Raw genomic sequence first — 20,781 nt, forward strand, 5'->3', positions numbered from 1 at the left:
TTTGCATTTCATGCCTCCTGGCTTTTGATGTGCTGATACTTTGATGCAGTCAGGAGACGCGCATTATCATTATTTCAATTTTCAAAGGGGTCAACGGGATCGGCACTTGCACACACAGATTTCTTTTTTCCTACAACCTCTGCACACCCCTCCTTTCCTATTCTTCACCCCAATGTTTAACATAAAGGATGAAGACTCAAAAAGGCGGGGGTGAAATGTTTACAGTCTAAAAGCTTGCATATACCACCTACATTTCCACTTTGCACAGGTACACGCATACTCGAGCAAAATAGTCAAGGCTTAAGGAGGCTCTACAGTGTTTTCAGACACACACAAAGACTTTCTCACATATGGATACTCAGGGAGGCACACGGAGAGAAAGAGAGGGATCTGGAAACAAGATACAGACACAAAGAGACAAGAGAGACCAGCACTCACGCAGGAAGAGACACGCACTCAAAGTAACCTGCACACACCCATAAGAGACATTACCACAGAAAGAAAGGCACACAGAGATGTTGAAAGATACTAGTACACACAAAGACGAAACATGCAAAGAGTGAGTCAGAGGGAGCAATCTATGCTTGCAGCTTCCGTATAGTTTCCTTTTTCATACTGGATAGGCAAAGGGGCGGATAGGACGTTCTGAATGAATTTGCATGAAATCGGGTGTCTTCCAACAATACGTCTGTGTACTTAAGAGGCACTGACATGAAGACAGTGAAGCAGGCAGAGCAGGATTAGGTAACCTTTATAACTTGATCACTCCCTTCAGCTACAAATGATCATGTCCTTCTGGAAATGAGCATTGTTTGGTAAGTTACAGCTGCAGCTTTCCTTGTCCTTTCCCCTGCAACCACACTTCTCCTTTAACAAGCAGCCCTGCAGGCTAGGAAGAAGGGGAACATAATAAATCTCATCAGAACAATTCAACTAGATTTTAAGAAAAATTCCCTAATGCTTCCTTTATGACACAAATGAAATTCAACTGGCAAGTTTTTAGGCAAAAAACAAAAACCAAACAAACAAAACCCCCCAGCAGTAGTAACAATACCTTTGCTTTGTGTATTATTCTTTGTGTATAACATGTTCATAGGGAGAAAATAAGAAAATGTAATGAAATACCCTTCAGAAATTAGCTCTCTGTCCAGGTATGGGAATACTCGTGTCTTTTTTAAATTCCATCTTTACAGATAATCATACCTACAATTCTTTGCGACATTCATCAATATCTCATCCTAAGAAGGTATCCAAAAGAGCAACTTAAAAAAAAAAATTAAGACTCTCAGCAGTTTCTCCCACTGCAATAATCTCCTTCAGTAGTGGCAGTTCACAATGTCTATTTTTAAGCTACTCTCCTAAAAGGGAGTGGGGATGCAAGTTTGCCATTGTTAGCACAGCTCTGCCTTTCCTTAGAGGGAAAAGCAAGCCCAGAGAAGGATACAGACCTCTTAAGGAATGCAGACAGCAAACTGCATCAGACGATTCTCCTCATTTCTGACATCTCCAAAAGCTAATTGGACCAATGGATATATCCACTTTTAAAAAATGAGGTAACAGGACACTTACTTCCTATCCTTCCACTGCAAAGTCAAGGCTTGATAAAGTTTGCACAAGTCCAGTAAACCCAGTAGTTGATACAATTCAGCGTGCATATAACTCCACAAGATAAATCATCAAATCGAATAAGAGAGAAGAAAAGGGAACTGAAACTGTAATGAGGACCAACACTTTGTGCCAAGTGCTAGGTACTTTTGCTTATGATTTCTCATTTGATCTCCACTGTATCATTTAAGCGTGTAAGTTATTATCCCCCTTTGACAGACAAAGAAAGCTGAGGAGCTGAGAGGTTACATGAGTTGCACAAGGTCAGCCAACCAGTCCCAGACTATTACACATTCCTGGCTCTGGAGAGAAAATAATATTCCTATGTCTGCAGAGAAGTCAGAACTACACTGTCTTTTGTATATTCAGGTATACTTAGATAGTTTTCACTCTTACAAGCGGTGACCTCACCAACCATTTTTTTTTTTCCTTTGGAAAAGCCCGTGAGCTTGAATTGAAAAGGCACAAGAATTTCTTTTGAAGGGATGATAAATCTCTGTCATACCCTTTCCCAGAAATCCATCCATGCATCCATCTACCCATCTTTCCATCCAATATTTACCAATTATTTCCTCTATATTCACAAATTTCTCAGAACATTAAAATGATATTGTCAACACGTTCAGAAGATGTTTCAGAGACAGCTCCACATCTGGGAATAGATCTCTTCACTTACTCACAGATGAAAGAAAGGGAAGGAGGGTAGAAAAAAAGCACTCAATTAATTCTCTTCCTAGAAAGACACTAGAACGTAAGCCCTTCAGAGCAAGAATTCTACATGGATTGTTCATGAACATATCCACAGGTCTTGGAACAGTGCCTGGCACAGAGTAGGTACTCAAAATACTTGTTGAATACAATGAATGAATGAATGATTAGGTAAGCAAGGCAATGGGCAGGAAAGATGAAGATAGAGGGGAATAGATTCAGGGAGGCATGAACTGAAATGAAAGGCTTCTCCTCAATCAGAATCTTGAATTAAGAATTCACAATCATCTTCATACAGCTTCACACACTTCTCTCAGACTCTAGAAACTTACTTTGTTGAGAGCTCCAGCTCCGGTCAGAATTAAGTGAGAATTTTCAACCTGGATGGTTCTCTGTCCCAGCCGGACAAGGTAAGCTCCAATCCCAATAGCCCGGCATGTAACCTTAAAAAAGAATAAATTAAAGAGAGAGAGAGAGAGAGAATAAATTCTACATGTCACAGATTTATGTCCCCTCCCAAGCTGTAAGAACTAAGGCACAAATGTATAAAATCTACATTAATAGAAAAAAAAGTTGCTTTTTAGAAAGTTTGCTTGATTAATAACAATGTTAAAAAAGCCCCACAATTTCCTGGTCAAAGAAAAGAAGGTACAGAATTCACTGAATTGGACCAAAGGGGATTAGACACAAAGGTTCATAGGCCGTTTATTTCTCTTATACTTCTTCCCATTTCATAGATGCTTGGCATCTATACTAGAGGTAAGAACAAGAAAAGTAGGTAAGAGAAGAAATTCAAGCTATTAAAATTCTTGTAGAATATTTAGAGAAATAAGAAGTTAAACTAAAGGCTAAAATGAGGTGCTAGGTTTTTCTAGGAAATTCATTTACATTATCATGCACAATTAAAACCATATTGTAGATAATTTTTAAGAAATGTTCTCATTTGGGACTGAATGGCAGAGATCAGACCAAAAAAACTCCTAGCCACACAGTCAGTTCTTCAAAAATTTCACATTCTGATAAGATTTACCAAGCTGATGGTGATAATCTCATTATAGGCCAATGAGGATTCTCCAGCAATCATTCCAGAGCCTCGAAGGTTCTCTGCTCCAAGTCCCTCTTCCTTCCCAATAATATCAGTTATCTTGTACCTATTGGATATAGCCATGCCAAATTATAAAGGTTAAACACAAGAACAACAATCCACTAAAAGAATAATCACTATTAAAAGGCTGCTAAAAGCATACTGAAAGCTTATTTAATGCCAGGGCTCTATACTCTTCTTATACTTTTCATTCATGTATCTTTCCTTCTTAGCTTGGTGCCTATTTTCTTCTGGAAGCAATATGGTATAGTGGAAAGAGAAAAATCTGGAATTAAGTAGACAGGTTTAAAACCCTGCTCTGACACATATAGCCATGTAACTCTGGAGATAATAGTAACTTCTATAAGATGGAGATAATGGTGTCTACCTAAGGGTTGACATGAAAGTTAAATTAAAGGAACAAAGAGAGGGCTTGATACATAGATGGCGCTCTGATTTTAGATGCCCTCTCTTACTTTCTAGAACAAGTTTCTTAAAAGCAGGGCGACTGTATATCTCTCCATAATCAGCAACAGCCATTAAATCAATAATTTTTGATACACGTTACAAAGGAATAAAAAAGTCCAGAGGCATAGTGAGAATGCTCAGGCCAATTTCTCAAGTCAAAAAATCCTTTCTCTTTCCAAGACAGGGATGAAGGGCAAGATCAAAACAGTGCACTCCCATTCCTGCTCTTTGTGAATATCAAGTGCATACACAGAGGGATCCTGGCTCTAGTCTTTTGAATAGAGGGGCAAGTAGAATGTGCATGGAAGTGAAATGCTGGCCAAGTTGTCCAGAAACCATCTTGTAGATCCAGTGGGAGCCACTCGTCTGTCTTCTCGGCAGGGGATTAGGAGTGATAGCTGATAATGGGAAGTGGGAGATGGGGAATGGAACTAATAAAAGAGAGGAAAAATATAAAGTTGGAAGCAGAGATGGGCATATATTATTTACAGTTCTGTGTGTACCCAGAAAGCTTGGCACCAGGCATAGTTTTATAAATTGAAATAATAAATATCCCATAGTGGCTCTTAAACTACTTTTTTGCCCCCATATTTCTCTGTTCCCTTCTTTCCTTACTTCTAACCTTCCACCAATTCTTTTGCTTTGCCCTTGCTGTTGGCCTCTGGCTTTGCATTTCTGCTTCTCAGATTCCCTGGCCTTTCTATTTTTAGCCTCTCCCAGGAATTCTCCATTCTTCCTTTTGCTCTGTATCTAGGCTCTAAATTCTAGAGTTATGTTACAGGTAAAGCTAATCTCCCTTAAGGGGTTAATGAGCCACAATAATTGGAGGGAGGGTTAATGTGTCCTTTCCAGAAGGCTCACATGCTATATAGTCACAAACACTCATGGGCATAGTCAGCCGTCCCTGCAAAGCAGATCTTTTCTCTCCTAAGGATTACATATTGCTTCACAGGTATTCATGACTTGTTAAGTGGCATCTTCTCCCTTTGTATTACATGAAAAAGAATACAAATTTCCCATTTTCTGCTCTATGATCTGAGTCTTCTACTATTGAGACTATCATTCCTTAAAGTAGTACCAAATTTTAATGTTATTTGTAATAAAAATCTTTGTATAGTGTAATATATATATAGTGTATACACTTTGTATAGGGTATATATAGATATACAGATAGATAGTATTTTATATATATATAAAATTTTTGATCCTCACAACAATCCAGTGTGATAGGTAATATCCTCTCCATTATTACATATAATAGCAGCCAGGATTTTTGACTGCTTACTATGTACTCAGTGCTGTGCCAACAACTTTACAAATATTAATTTACTTGATCTTCATCTTACAGATGGGGAAACTAAAACTTAGAGAAGAAAAATGACTTCCATGCTGAACCTGGAGCTGCTTAAGATTCTTTCTCTCTCTTCCTCTGTTCCTCTCCCCTGCTCCCACTGTCTCTCTCTAAAATAAAAAAATTAAAAATTAAAAAATAAATTTTAAAAATGCAAAATATTTAGGCATAAACATTTTAAAAATGGCAAACTCCATTTTGTACCTACACTGTGCACCACAGTACCTCAGGTGACATGGTCAACTGCCAGGGGCACTGCAGGATATTTTAAATATTTTAGAGAAACACTCTGATATATAGTATCTGTTGGATCCCATGTTAACTACCAGCATTACGTGGTTCATTTTTAAACATTACATAATGCTACATTCCTGTTGATAATGTTTTATCTTTGCAATGCTGGGTTTTCACAGTTTCTCTGGAAAAATAAAAACAAAAACAAAAAAACCAAGTCCTACACAAAAATCAATGCAGAACAAGATACAATGGTGGCTACATCCAAGCTAAATCCAAGTTTTGAGAGTTCATATAGATGCAAATATCCCATTAGTAAGTAACTGTAATTATTTAAAAGTGAAAAAACTTTCAATTTATGTGTATTATATTTTCAAATAACTATTTTTTTTTTAATTTTTTTTTTCAACGTTTATTTATTTTTGGGACAGAGAGAGACAGAGCATGAACGGGGGAGGGGCAGAGAGAGAGGGAGACACGGAATCGGAAACAGGCTCCAGGCTCTGAGCCATCAGCCCAGAGCCTGACGCGGGGCTCGAACCCACGGACCATGAGATCGTGACCTGGCTGAAGTCGGACACTCAACCGACTGTGCCACCCAGGCGCCCCTATTTTCAAATAACTATTAATTTATTAGAGTATAAATACTTATGAAGTTCTCTGGGTCTGACTACTTAATAAACAGAAATATTAGGTATATCTTTTAGCTCAAAGTTGCTATGAAAAAATTATTGAGACAGCAAGGGTGTTATGAACCAAGACAAAGTGGGAACTTCCAGCATAACCTATATGAAGAAAACCACAAAATTTTTAAAAATACAGTTGAAAAAAGGAAAAACGTGCCATGTTTTTTTCTTGGGAAGAGTTAATAATTATGAAGATGTCAGATTTCCTAAATTAATTAATAAACTTAATGTAACTTGAATCAAAATCATTATGGAAAGTTTTTGGTAATTAAAAACAATGAAACTAATACAAAAAGACAAAAAGAGTCAATAAAATGGGGAAAAATTAAGAATGCGAGGAAATCTGCCCCATTAAAACAGCTAAAATAATGTGGCATTACCCCAAGAATAGACAGCACAAAAAACTGATACAAAGCCTAGTAATTGAATTAAGATTATTATAAAAGTGAGGAAAGTACAAATTACTCAATAATTGGTATTGTAATAGTTGATTAACATTCTGAAAGTACTTGCAGACAGACTGTAAAAATGGTAAACCTCACTAGTATTCAAAAATACCGGTTAAATAATTGCTATTTTTATCCTATTTTATTAATTGACAATAATCAATATTGGCAAGAGTGGAGAAAAATTAAAGGGGAAGAATGCACTGTCATATACTGCTGGTGGAGTACGGATCTTGGGAGGGCAATCTGAAATTATCAAAAATATCTTTAAAATGAACATATCTTTTGACAAGTAATTCTACTTTTTAGATAGGTCAAAGGGAATAATGATAGATATTCCTAAAAGTTTATTTAAAAGAACACTCAGCTGAGGAATATAGTAGTAAAAAGTTGGAATAGTCTGAATGTTCAAAAAAGATACAATTTATTTTATTATTAAATAAAATTTTATCATAAAATATTATCAAGCCCTTAAACATATTCTCAAATAATATTTTAAGAATATACAAAATTTCCCCAAAATAGTTTTTAGTGAAAAGTACAAATAACAAAAGAGTTTTTCTATTGTGATTCTGATTATGTAGAACGAAGTCATATACAGAAAAGATAGCAAGACTATAGTATACATTAATAACGTTCTTTCTCAGTAGGTTTGTAGCTAATTTTTATTTCTTCATGATTGTTTAGATATTCCGACTTTTCTAAAATGAATAAATATAATAAACATAATTTAAAAACCTTAATCAGTAAGATAAGGTCTTTCAGTTAATTAGTGGTAGAGCTATGGTACAAACCTCGGACCTCCAGATTATATAATAAGCAATCTTCATCACTCTTTCAAGGTCATGATCAGCAGGACAATGAGGAAGAAATGATCATATTCACCTTTCTTTAATTCATGGCTAAATAATTCTGATATATATATATACCTACCTGGATTCTCCTTCATCTTCTACATGTTCACAGTGGACAGAGTTGAGAGCACTGACCCTCTTATAATCCTGAGGGGTCAGATATAAGTATTTGTATCCCTGTGAAGTACAAATAGTTTTTAACTCATTATTTGCCATCATCACATAACCAGAGGACATAGCAAAGCATGCATAACACAGCTTGTTCCAAAGCTAGCTTTAAATTGTCACATCACTCTAACAGAATACTAGCATAGACAGTTCTCCTTTGAAAGATGGAAGTGCCTATTTCTCTAGTCACTGACTGTCTTTGAATTAAGCTATCTTGTAGCTACAACTGCGAATATATTCCAACCATTTCATTTTCATCAGGTTTTTAAAGGGTAATTTCTGATCTTTTGTGCCACCTCTATTAATGATATCAACACAAAATTAAAGAAATGTGTGGATTAGTATTATTTGCTTTTTCAAATCCAATGGGGTTTTCTGGGTGGTTCAGTCAGTTGAGTGTCCAGCTCTTGATTTCAGCTAAGGTTATGATCTCACAGTTCATGGGATCAAGCCCCACGTTGGGCTCTGTGCTGAGTGCAGAGCTTGCTTGGGATTCTCTGTCTCTCCCTCTCTCTCTATGCCTCCCCGACTCATATGCATGTGTGCATGCTCTCTCAAAAAATAAATAAACAGATTAAAAAAAAAAAAGAAAGTAAATGTTAAGAGATAATTGAGAGGATCACAAAAATGGGAAGGCAATATTAAAACCAGAATTCTATACGGTGATAATCATCATATACAGTGATAATCATCAATGAATACTGAATTCGTGCCTTTTGCATTTTTATTATTTTTTATTAAGAAAATTTTTAATGCTTGTTTATTTTTGAGAGAGAGAGACACACACAGAATTTGAGGCAGGCTCCAGGCTCCGAGCTGTTGGCACAGAGCCCAAGGCAGGACTCGAACTCAAGAACCATGAGATTATGACCTGAGCCAAAGCCATATACTTAACTGACTGAGCCACTCAGGTGCCTCTGCCTTTTGCATTTTTAAATAAACAACTTATAATTCCCATTTACATTTAAAAATTTATACTAGCTTTTTGTAATTATTTTTACAAATACATACACATGTTCACAAAATAGAGTTACAGGATACATGTGTTTAACTTAAAGGAATTAGTCATTCAGGCAAAAAAAAAAAAGGTAAACAGAGGAAGATGTTTTAAATACTGTGAGAAATTATGCCACCACTTAACTCAATGAATTTGTCCCACAGTGAGCACAACCTGGAAGACATGAATCTGTCACTGAATTTGTATGACTTATGACAAGAACCTTGTAGTGTGGAGGGTCCTTAGTATGTCAGTCAGCATGTATTTATTGAGTGCCTCTTATGTGAAAGGTACTGTTCTAGGCACTGGAAAAACAGGAATGAACAAAACAGACAAAATTTCCTGGCCTTATGGAACTTATACTCTAGCGAGAGAGACAGAAATAAATAAACATATAATGTTAATGAGAATACTGTTTAAGTAAAAAAAACAGAGTCGAGAGGGAGACAGAGAGTTGTGAGACGTGAACTTGTAGAAAGAAAAGCCCAGGGAAGTCTTCCTTGAAAGTGGCTTCACTGAAGAGTGGAGGAAATGAGACATGAGGATATGGGGGCACTGGGAGAGGAAGTATTCGAAGCAGAAGGAACTGCAGGTGCAGAAGTGCAGGGACATGAGTGTGCCTCAGAAATATTTAAGGAGGTCGTTGAAGCCATTGTGGAGTGAGACTGTCTGAAAGAAGTGAGGGCAGGGTGGTATTGGAAGACCAATCTATATAGGGTCTTGGGTTAAAATTCACACAATACTGACCCTTTTTTTTTTTTTTTTAAAGTAATCTCTACAACCAAACATGGGGCTTGAACTCACAACCCTGAGATCAAGAGTTGAGTGCTTCATCAACTGAGCCAGCCAAACACCCCAAAACTGGCCATTTTAAATGGTTTTTAGTATATCCTGATGTTGTGCAACCATTACCACTCTCTGATTCCAGGCCATTTCTATCACCCCAAAAAGAAACACTGTACCTGTGAGTAGTCATCAATAATTTCCATACACTTTTAATAGGAATTTTATTTAAGTATAATTTACGTGCAATAAAATTCCTTGATTTTATGTACTGCAGTTTGGTGAGTTTTGACAAATGTATACACTTGTGTCATCACCACCACAATCAAAATATTAGAATATTTCCATTATCCTCTGAAACACCATTACATTGACAAGATGTCTTAGCAAAGAAAACTGAGAAGGAGCAGTCAGGAAGCTAAAAAGGAGACTCTGGGCCCTAGAAGCCAAGAGGACAAAGTATTTCAAGGATGAAGGAGTGACCAACTGTGTCAAATGCTGCTATGGCATCGAGTAACTCAAATGAAGACTAAGATTCATGACAGAATTTAACCATATGGAATCCATGGTGACCCTGACAAAAGCAGTACAGTGCGCCAGTGAGGGTGCAAGCCTACCTGAGGTGAGGGGAGAGTGTCTGGAGATAGCAAGAAGAGACAATGCTCTTAAGAAGCTTTGCTGTCAATAAAGGTAGTGATTGGGGGCTAAGTATTTGTAAGCTAAAGGGGTAGATTTGGTACAGGGAAAAAGTGATGATTTAAGATGGAAAGGGTAAATGTCCAAGAGGAGTGACTGGCTTTGGACAGGGGCAGGGACTGTCCATCCAGAGTACAGGAAGATGGCAGAGAATAAAGGCACAGATGCAGATACGTGAGAGCTTGTGGATGTTCTCTTCTCATTGCTTCCATTTGCTCAGTGAACTGGGGAGCAAGGTCGTTAGCTAAGAAGGAGGATGGAGCAAGAGGGTTTTGGAGTTTTAAGGAGAGAGCGGAAGATGTGAAACTGTCCATTGTTCAAGTTCCTAAACTTGAATTGAAAGTAAGACCAGTCAACAGTAGTGGGTATTTTTCTCCATCAGTGTTCAGCTATGCAGGTTCATGTATGTGAGTACATGGAGAGTACTGGATTTACACAAGGTTTTTGTAAAGAGATAAAGTAAGCAGAATGAGGATGAGGAAAGAGGGAAAAAAGTTGAGGGTGTAGAAAATGTGGTCATTATAATATGATTAACCTATGATTGAACTTGGAATGCAAGCTGACAGGAATGAAATTAGGATGTAAAGAGGGAGTGAAGGACAGAAGAAAGGTTGTAGGATCAACAGTTGCAGATTGTGGAGGGTTCAAAGGATTGCTGGACTTGGTATACTACAGAAAATGAGTGGGAAAGATAGGATGAAGGGGTAGCAAAGAAAGGGATGGTTGAAATTAAGATTATGGTGAAGAAGAGGCTGAGCTGGAGTAAAAGATAGGAAGTCAAGGATCTAAGATGCTGGATTATGGAATGGATCATCTACATGGATATAGAAGTCACTAAGAATTATAACAGGGCTAGTTGTATTGGAGAATGACAATGTGCCAGCAACTAAAAGATGCAAAGAATGAGGAGTGACCAGAGTTGGGGACCACTATAATAAGTGGTGGTTTGGCACAGTCTGATGACATGAAATTCAAAGATGGGGGTTTCAGGGGAGCCTGGGTGGCTCAGCTGGTTAAGTACCTGACTCTTGATTTTGGCTTGGGTCATGATCTCATGGTTTGTGAGCACAGTAGGCTGATAGTGTGCAGCCTACTTGGGATTCTCTTCCGCTCTCTTGCTCTCTGTCAAAATAAATAAACACTAAAAATATATATATATATATATATATATATATATATATATATATATATATATGGGGGTTTTCAGAGAGAAAGAAGGGAAAAGGGTCTGAAAGTAGCAATGAGGCACAAAGAAGACACTCTTCCCCCTCTAGGTTCAGTGGTACAAGAGAAAGACAGAGATCAATCACTCTGTAAGACAGCTAGGGAAAGCAGAGTCTTTAGAGGACAGGCAGATTTCAAGTAGAGAAGAAGCTGAGGATATAAGCGCTTTAGTAAATGACCATTAAGTCATGGAAGCCACAGTGGAATAGTTTAAAGATAGGCATTTCTGGGGGCGCCTGGGTGGCGCAGTCGGTTAAGCGTCCGACTTCAGCCAGGTCACGATCTCGCGGTCCGTGAGTTCGAGCCCCACATCGGGCTCTGGGCTGATGGCTCAGAGCCTGGAGCCTGTTTCCGATTCTGTGTCTCCCTCTCTCTCTGCCCCTCCCCCGTTCATGCTCTGTCTCTCTCTGTCCCAAAAATAAATAAACGTTGAGAGAAAAAAAAAAAAAAAAGATAGGCATTTCTGGCTTAACATGTCCCATGATGAATGCGTATTTATTTCTTCTGGTGTTCAACTCAAGAAACAGCAATCTGTTTCAAAGCTGGAGAAAAAACCTGGTGAATATATTGAGACACAATTTGTCTCCAACATGGTTATAGCTCACTGTGCGTGCGGACTTTTGAACTTAAACCTCTCCCTTTCCCCCACCTCTTTACACGTGTAGACACACACAACACACACACACATACACAACACGATATACTGTCTTGAAGTTTTATCTTTTCTTAGTCTGTACCTTGTAAGGATCCTCAGGATCTACCCAGGCCACGTGAAACATATGACGAATTTCCTCTGCCAGTCCAATTCGTGCTCCGCTGTTGGCTGCGACAAAGATGCGTGGGATACCCTCTGCCCTGGCAAGCTCAGAAGCTCTGAGAAACAGCAAATCCTCCTGGGGCCCAAAGGACCCAATTAGGTATGTGATGTCATTGCCAATAACAATGATATCTCGGCCTTCTGGATATTCAGGACTTTTAAGGGTCATTTTCCAAGCTACCATGCCAATCTGCAAAGGCACAGACAAACAAATAAATAGAAGCCTCTTACCTGTAGAATTTTTTTTCAGGCTCCATGAAGGTATCAGACTATACCTAGACACAGCCTCCATGTAAAATATGCCCTGTTAAAGAGCCAAGTTTCCTGTGGGAAACTATAACAAACATTCTAGCATACCTCTCTAGGTTATGGTGAGAACAGCTGGCTTACTATGTATTTCACAGTTGTTTCAATTCCTTCTTTGGACCTGCTTAAAAAAGATGGAAAAACCAAAGTCTAAATGCACTCAAGATACGTGTGGGAGAATGCCATGCTGCAGGGAATTACATCCAAAACTCCCTAGCTTGCTACCCTATCTACTAAGACACTAGTTCCATCTTCAGTGAGATTCTTTCGGAGAAACTTCTTACACATGAGAGGAGAGGAGAATCATCTTTCATGGACTATACAACTTCTGTGATCCTGGGTCCTTTGACTGTTCTCCAGCATTTGATAGGAATAACAGCAACATTCTTTACTGGCTAGCTTCAGGTATCCTCTGCAAGAATTCACTATAGCTCAACATTGCATCCTCGCTCTGAGCATCTCTTGCCACTTTCTCCCAGCACCACAATACCAAAGCATGCAAGGAATGATATATGTAAATCTCTACTCTCTGTTCAGTAGCATCTGACCAGCCACACAAATAAATGATATTGACTTCAAAGGCAGGGGTGACACGTCTCTTCCCAAACCCTCACAGCCCTCTCTTCTTTTAATCCCCTTCTATATGAGATCTAGTCAATCCTTCTACTTGTTTATTCGCTAGTTCCATTTCTTTTCTATTCACTCATACCCCAGTTACAGCTGCAGTTTTTCATGCCTGCCTGTCTGTTTCCCTATACCCGGATAAGTAATGTTTTCCATTCCTTTTTTCGCCCTATTTCTTTCTGTCTCCCTCCTGCCCCCACTGCACTATCACCCCCCCCCCCCCAACTTGCTCCCAAACACAAAGCCTACCAGATGAGCATTCCTGGTCCTGCCTAATGGAGCCCAGCCACATCTGCAGCCTTGGTCCCTCATCCCCAGGCTGCTGCATATCACCTCATTGGGGAGCTGGCCATCAAGAAGGGCCATTAACAGATGTAAATAGCAGCATCCCTGGAAAGCCACATGCATCACCCAGACTCAACCGGGCCAGTGATCATAAGCTCTGAGTACACATTCCTCAATCCAATTGCACATCCACTGTAATCAGGCTGGTTGAAGCTTTCCACATAGCTATTTGTGATTCTCCACATTAAGAAATATATATATGAAACACCTACAGACAAATATAAGCTATTTAATATATCATACCATTGGCCAAATACAAATCAAAATGGATATAATACACAGAAAAAAAATCCAATCACCTTGTGAGATAAGGTATTACTCTATCTGCTCATTAAAGACACAGAAAGGAAGGAGAAACAGATCATCCAAAATACAGCATGGAGAAACTGCAAATATCAGGATAACTTTGGTCATGGTTTTTAAGAAGCTGGCTAATATATGCCTGTGTGGGGAGAAATATTTTACCTGCCTTCTCACGTGGCGCTCTAACCTAACACCTCTTTTGTTTTTCAGGAAGGAAAAGCTATTTCCTCTAAATGCATTTGTAGTTAGGAAGACTGGTTTTACACCAAATTTTATGATATATTAACCTTAGCCACCTAGGCTAGAAGTAGCTCAGAAACAAGCCTTGAAGAATCTACTTCAGCATTTGCATGCTAATGCAAACATTGTGTCTGTGTGGCACTGGACAGGCAAATAATACTCTTATCTTCTGTTATTACCTGGGGACTCTAACTGTGTCACTTGGGCAGTCAGTTCAGCAATTGGCTAGGTCATTATGCTTGCAATATTGACTTCTAATTAGGTGTCAACACAGCAGCACCAAGAACACACTACTCTTTATCAATGTCTTTCCAAAGTGTGTTCCTCATCGACCACCCCCCCCCCACCTTTAAAAAGTACCAATACAGAATGGAGAGCGCTAGCCCAGTCTTCATATAGTGAGATTCCCTACTAGAAGAGATTAAGTTTTGAGTAAGCATAATGAATAAACATCCAAGAAAGCATCCACTGCTCAACTTATACTGAAATTTAGATTTTTAAAAAAGTTTATTTATCTTTGGGAGAGAGAATGTGTTCATGTATGCATACATTAGGCAGGGGCAGGTGAATGAGAGAGAGAGAGAGAGAGAGAGAGAGAGAGAGAGAGAGAATGAATCCCAAGTGGGATCTGCGCTAACAGCTAACAGATCATGACCTGGGCCAAAATCAAGAGTTGGATCCTTAACTGACTGAGCCACCCAGGCGCCCCTGAAATTTAGATTTTATTGCTAATTCAACAATAGGGCACATAATGGAAAAGATGGGCTTCGGAGTTAAACTAACTTGGATCCGTATCCAGGCCCTATCACTTACCAATTGTATGACCTTAGAAAAATAATTTTATTGAATTTCAATGTCCCCGCATACAAAATTAACACTCCCTATGGGTTTGATGAATAAACTATTCGAAACAGTAATTATATTATCTTCAACATACAAAATTTGTCCCTTTCTCTCCTCTCAATCTATCCAAATCTTACCCATTCCAAAAAGATTCATTCAAATTCCATTTCCTTAGTAAAGCTTTGCCTAGTCTAAAGCTTCTTCTCCATCTCCTACTAAGACCTTCATGTGGAGAATTCATTTGATAATTAATCATATATTGCCTAGGACCGTTTCTAGCTTGCCAGCCTAAACCATTATATCATTGCCTCCAGTGCCTAGCGGGATCCCTACACGTAATATGGGAGTAATAAATATTTGCTGGTTCCATAGTCATTTCATTTTTTAAATGATTCTTAGAAAATAGTCAACACCAAGGGCTTAGAACATCGTCCATGACTTATCTCTAGGGATCACAGAGTGACAGTCTTAAACATCATTCAACTCTTCTGTTTTTAAATATAGGGTTTAAAAAAATATTTTTTTAATATTTATTTTTGAGAGAGAGAGAGAGAGAGAGAAAGAGGGGTGAAGGGGCAGAGAGAGAGGGAGACACAGAATCCGAAGCAGGCTCTAGTCTCTGAGCTGTCTGCACAGAGCCCAACATGGGGCTTGAACTCATGAACCGTGAGATCATGACCTGAGTTGAAGTCAGTCACTTAACCAACTAAGCCACCCAGGCGCCCCTTCTAATACAGTTTTTTAATGTTTATTTATTTTTGAGAAAGAGAGAGAGAGACAGAGTATAAACAGGGGAGGGGCAGAGAGAGAGAGGGAAACACAGAATCTGAAGCAGCCTCCAGGCTCCGAGCTGTCAGCACAGAGCTGGACACAGGGCTCAAACTCATGCACCACAAGATCATGACCTGAGCTGAAGGTGGATGCTTAACTGACTGAGCCACCCAGGAGTCCTTCTTCTACATTTTAAAAAATAACAAAAGTAACAGTTGCCATTAAGTGAACATCTATCACATGCTGTACTATACTACATATTGACAAGTACTGATAGTAAAGAGGTTAAGCTGGGGAGTGTCAGCCTACCTTGGTCCAAATCTCAGCTTTGTTCTACCTGTATAATCTTGGACCAATCAAGATTAACCTCATAAAGCCTCAATGTTTCCAATTATAAAAAGTTCTCAAATTATTAGTATTAATTCAGAAGCAGCTGTTATTATTGCCATGAGAAAACTAAGGTATAGAGAAATTAAATAACTAGTTTTATAGCTAGTATGTTTATTTTTTAAGATACCGTTCACATAATTTCCTTTACCAGAGAAATTACAGAAGTATGTTCTAGACTAGTGCCACTGCCATTAGCAGAAACAATATAGAAAGATGAACATCAGTTATAACACAAACATAAATGTCATTGATCCCTAAATTCAATGTGGTATTCTGGAACAGAAAAAGGACATTTGTAGAAAAACTGGTGAAATCCAAAACGAAGTCTGTATTTTACTTATTAGTATCATAACAATATTAGTTCTAAGTTTTGATAATTATAGCATGGTTATACAAAGCGTCAACATTAGAAATATCAACAGTTTCAGTTAGATCTATTTTAATACACCTCTTTCAGTGGGCATAAAGATTATTTGAGCAACAGGAATAGTGTAAGATGCTAATATTAGGTATATAGGAACTCTTTGTATTATCTTTGTAACTTTTCTGTAAATCTAAAATATTTTAAGATAAACTGTTAAAAAAATAAATGTCATGATAAAAACTTTCTGGGAGGGAAGTATATTGGCTAATAAGGTCATCATTAGTGTCCTGTACAGTCTTGCAAAATGATGGCTATGAAGACTAGGTACAGCATTTTAAAATACCCATGATGTGGGGCGCCTGGTTGGCTCAGTCAGTTGAGTGTCTGACGTCAGCTCAGGTCATGATCTCATGGTTTGTTGAGTTCAAGCCCCAGGTCAGGTTTTGCGCTGACAGCATGGATCCTGCTTTAGATTCTCTGTCTCCCTCTCTCTCTCAAAGATAAATAAACATTAAAAAAAAAAATACCCATGAGGTAATACTATATTTGAAGAGATAGTATAACAAAATTGTCTGTATATCATAATAATTGTGAAAGGCAAAACAGTTTTCTAGCCACTTTAAGTAAGCTATTGACCTCTATGTGCTTCAGTTTCCTCATCTGTAAAATGGGGCAATAGGACCCTATTCTATTAAGTTTGTTGTGAGGATTAAATTCATGGTAAGCCTTAGAACAGTGCTTGGCACACAGTAAGTGCATAGTAAGTATTACAATACTGCATCTAAAGGCACACTGGGGTGGAGGGGGAGAAATGAAATAAAAGAACATAGCAAAATGAGATGATAATTATTTAGAATGATGGGATGGTGCTTTTTCTTCCATTTTCCGAATCTTCCTTAATGTGTTTATAAAATTATCAATGCAATATAAGTTTAAAAGATAACTAAGACTACCAAATAGCTCTTTATTGAGTGACAGGCACATGGTAGCTTATTGTATTATTTTTACGTTGGTGTACATTTGAGCATTTCCATAATAAAAACATTTTTTAAGGGAAAACTATCTCACCAGCCTAAGGATTTTTCATACTTTACAAAACTGACTCTAGGTTTTAGTCCTGCTACAACAGATCATATTTATATAAAGTTAGAAGGAGAGAGCTAAACACATGCAAATTAAAAATCAAGACCCACCTGGAAGGGACAATATCAAGAACTGCCTTAGTTTGCTGGGGCTATCATTTCATTTTTAAAAAAGAAATGTTCTAAAATGATGTGTCTGAATGTAAACATATGTATATATAGGTTTATACAATATTAATATCTCTACCTGAGAAGTAACTGCTTCAGTGTTTTTCTGGTCTGATGGTTAAATACATATTTATACTTTTAAAGTCAATATTTGTACAATAGACAAGAACAGTGCCTATCAGCTAAATACATATTTAGGACTGTACCACATGTATTACAAACATGTACTAAAATCGAAAGCTTATGTTTATACAGAGCCTTTCATCTTGAAGGGGCTAAAGAGCTTTACAAACATATGTACATAAAAGGACGCTGGCACTGATAGGCAGGCAAGGTATCAGTTCAACCACTCCCCTGTTCCTTCCAGCAGTCTGGGATACGGACACATAGTGTCAACAGATGCAGCTCTGTAACAGCTGCAAAGACATGTAACACAATAATCCACCTTGTGGTGCACAGTCACTGGAAGAGGGCTTGCAACTTGGGAAGAGCAACTGCTCTCCTCCAGCGTAGAAGCACCCCGGCCATTTCCAGCTTTGTGTTTTTAAATTATTCTCTACCAAACTCAACTAATCACTTGACAAAATTGAATTTGATACTGGAAATGGTTTCTGAATGCAAAATACTTTCTGTCTGATGATGAGAAGTAGGTTGAAAACTGCTTCCCCCTGCCCTTGTTAGATTTAGTGAGTGAGAGAGAGAGAGAGAGAGAGAGGGAGAAAGGGAGGGAGAGAGAGAAAGGGTCACAACATTCAGGAAAAATGGTTCAAAATATTCTATCTAAGAATAGCTTCACCTCAGAGGATTGGGTCATTACTTCAGAAGACAGTCATATTTTCCCCCCATTTAATTAGGACACCGTAAGTTTCTCAGTCAAATTACTTTATATAGATGCGTCTATCTATATTAGTACACACAATGGAGACTTTTTATTGAAAATTCTGCAATCACTACAAAAGCATACACAAGTGTGACAATGTGATTAGGAATGTGACATTCACTGATTTCACCTATGCCCAGGTTTCCTAGTATATGAACTGAAAAATAACAACCAAAGGAAATTCCACCACTGAATCCCCTTGTTCCGGCTTCTCTCTCCCTCCAGTGCTTTCATGCAGGTGAAACCTAGTGAAAATGACATTCCAGGACTAAGGGCTAAGGAAGCAACAAAAGGGCAGCAGCCTGAAAGGGTTTGCAAGTGTGGGTGGGTTTATGGTCTAAGGAGGTTCAGACTCAGGCTCCGTGGCCCTGGAAGTACACAAGCTTCCTCTCTGACCACTGACTTACCAAATAGTTTTAGGCACTTCCTGCCAATTATGTGTTCATTAATACAGCCATAAATTGTTTAAAAATATGTAATTTCAGATTATTTCTGATAATACAGGCTTCTTAGGTTTAGGGTTACCAACCTAAACTAAGGTGAGGGAAAAAGGGAAGAGGATCAAAAGAGTTACTGTGAATAAGCTGAGGATGAGCAGAAATAAATGTCTGCTTTATACAAGTTCTAAGGAAGAAAATATTTCCTTGGTCACTGTCTGATTCTGGAATAAACACACGCAAGTGAGGGAGGAGGGAACGGGGAGGAGAAAGCAAGCAGAAGAGAACAGTCTTATTTAACTGTTTTTATGTGGGTAAAATGATTTGTGCCACAGTATTTCCATAAGAAGTGGGACCATTATTTTCCTGTAGAAACACATTTGGTTTGAAAAGTATCACTGGACAGGATGTGAAAATCAAACTGAATGAATTATTCACAACCCCCGATCAGAGGTGATCATTATTTCTGATGCTCCAAACAGTGATTAGGATTCTGCCCTGAGATGTCATTTTCTCGCTGAGTAACACCAGCGACACAGAAAGGCATTATCTATCTATCCATACATGTATTTTTTTCTCCTGGGAGGACCTTGGTTTAATGTTACTATAACAGATACTAAAAACATGACAATATTAACATTTATTCCGATGGTGCCCATAAATGCCATTAGTCTGACACAAAGTGTCAACACTAATCATGACCCAAAATTAACACCAAAATTGACATCAACATTAATTGTACTATCAGTGTGAATAGAATGTGCGATTGTACACACGCGTGCACACACATAGATACTTCCCAAAGCTGCAGTTACTACAAAATAAAATACTAATATTAAGCTCAACCAATAAATTTGAAGGGAAAGCGAAGGGGCAAAACAGGACAGGACTGTGTTTTTAAGAATGTAAGAAGCATCCATCAACCGTAGCTATCTATGCTGTGGGAGGCAGGTAAAGTATATCTTTGCCATGGTTGCCTTTCTTCTATCTCCTCACTTTGAGTTCAGCTGTAATAATATTTTTCTATGTAGACTTAAATAGAGGTGAGATTGTGGCTTTAACATTAAAGCTTTATTTTCCATGCTAAAAGTCTAATAGTTGAAATCTCCTGGCAAAGCCTCCTGTAGCTATTGTGTTACTATTGCTAATGCCCCAGGAAGATGACCATTCTGCAAGGCCCTGGAGCAGCAATACAAAGAATTCTCGAGCGTTCGAGCTGAAACGGACCTAAGCATTATCTGCATTGTGGAGATGAGAAAATGAAGGCCCAGTGAGAAAGAATCTGAACTTGAGTTCCTTTACAGATGCATAATAAAATGTCACCTCCCCCCCTTTTATGTCTTGTATGAAATGTTACATCTTCACTTTTAGTTAGATACTATCAAAAAATAATGACAACATTCACTCATGTTAGAATTTCATGAAAAAAATGTACTTGATGAAATAGTAGAAAAATACTGTATAGGTGTTAAAATGTGCCTTTTTAAACCACAAGGCGATACAATGTTTGACATAATTTGTGCCATTCAGAAAAACCATGCTGAAAAAAATGTCAATGCCTTTCCATATTGTATTATCTGCTGGATATCATATTCTGTTGCCTAGTGTTATATGATCACATAAAAGAGCTGAAAACAATTTTCTTAACAGCTGAAAAACTCTCTTTTTCATGCTTGGATAATTCAAAAATGGCTGAACAAACTTACCTCACCCTTTCCAAAAAGCGATAAAAGAGTAAGAAAAAAACCATTTTTAGAGCAAAAAAATTTCATCCCAGAGGTAATTTTTTGAAAAAGATTACTGAAGACTAGAAATAATAATTTCTAATTGAACAGGGGAATTATCTCCCTGCAATATTTATAAACATGAAACCACAGTAATTTTATGCATATGCTTTTAGTAAACAA

At 38.0% G+C, this 20,781-nt stretch overlaps 1 protein-coding gene across 17 annotated transcripts in view; it reads right to left on the reverse strand.

Annotated features, from left to right (window-relative positions):
- Nucleotides 1–20,781, reverse strand: part of ACACA (acetyl-CoA carboxylase alpha) — a 283,001-nt gene that overhangs the window by 67,623 nt on the left and 194,597 nt on the right. For 16 of the 17 annotated variants that reach the window (XM_040455131.1, XM_040455127.1, XM_040455128.1 and 13 more), the window contains 4 exons: nt 12,042–12,311; nt 7,516–7,613; nt 3,344–3,464; nt 2,646–2,756 (listed from right to left, as the gene is read on the reverse strand). In XM_040455131.1, coding sequence (XP_040311065.1) covers nt 2,646–2,756; nt 3,344–3,464; nt 7,516–7,613; nt 12,042–12,311 — 600 coding nt within the window. Of the gene's footprint in view, nt 1–76; nt 890–2,645; nt 2,757–3,343; nt 3,465–7,515; nt 7,614–12,041; nt 12,312–20,781 lie in introns of those variants that run through there. The other variant, XM_040455138.1, reaches the window with a different exon arrangement.

This window comes from Herpailurus yagouaroundi, unplaced genomic scaffold (assembly GCF_014898765.1).
Source record: "Herpailurus yagouaroundi ecotype Mexico unplaced genomic scaffold, PumYag 215, whole genome shotgun sequence".
Classification (NCBI taxonomy): domain Eukaryota; kingdom Metazoa; phylum Chordata; class Mammalia; order Carnivora; family Felidae; genus Herpailurus; species Herpailurus yagouaroundi.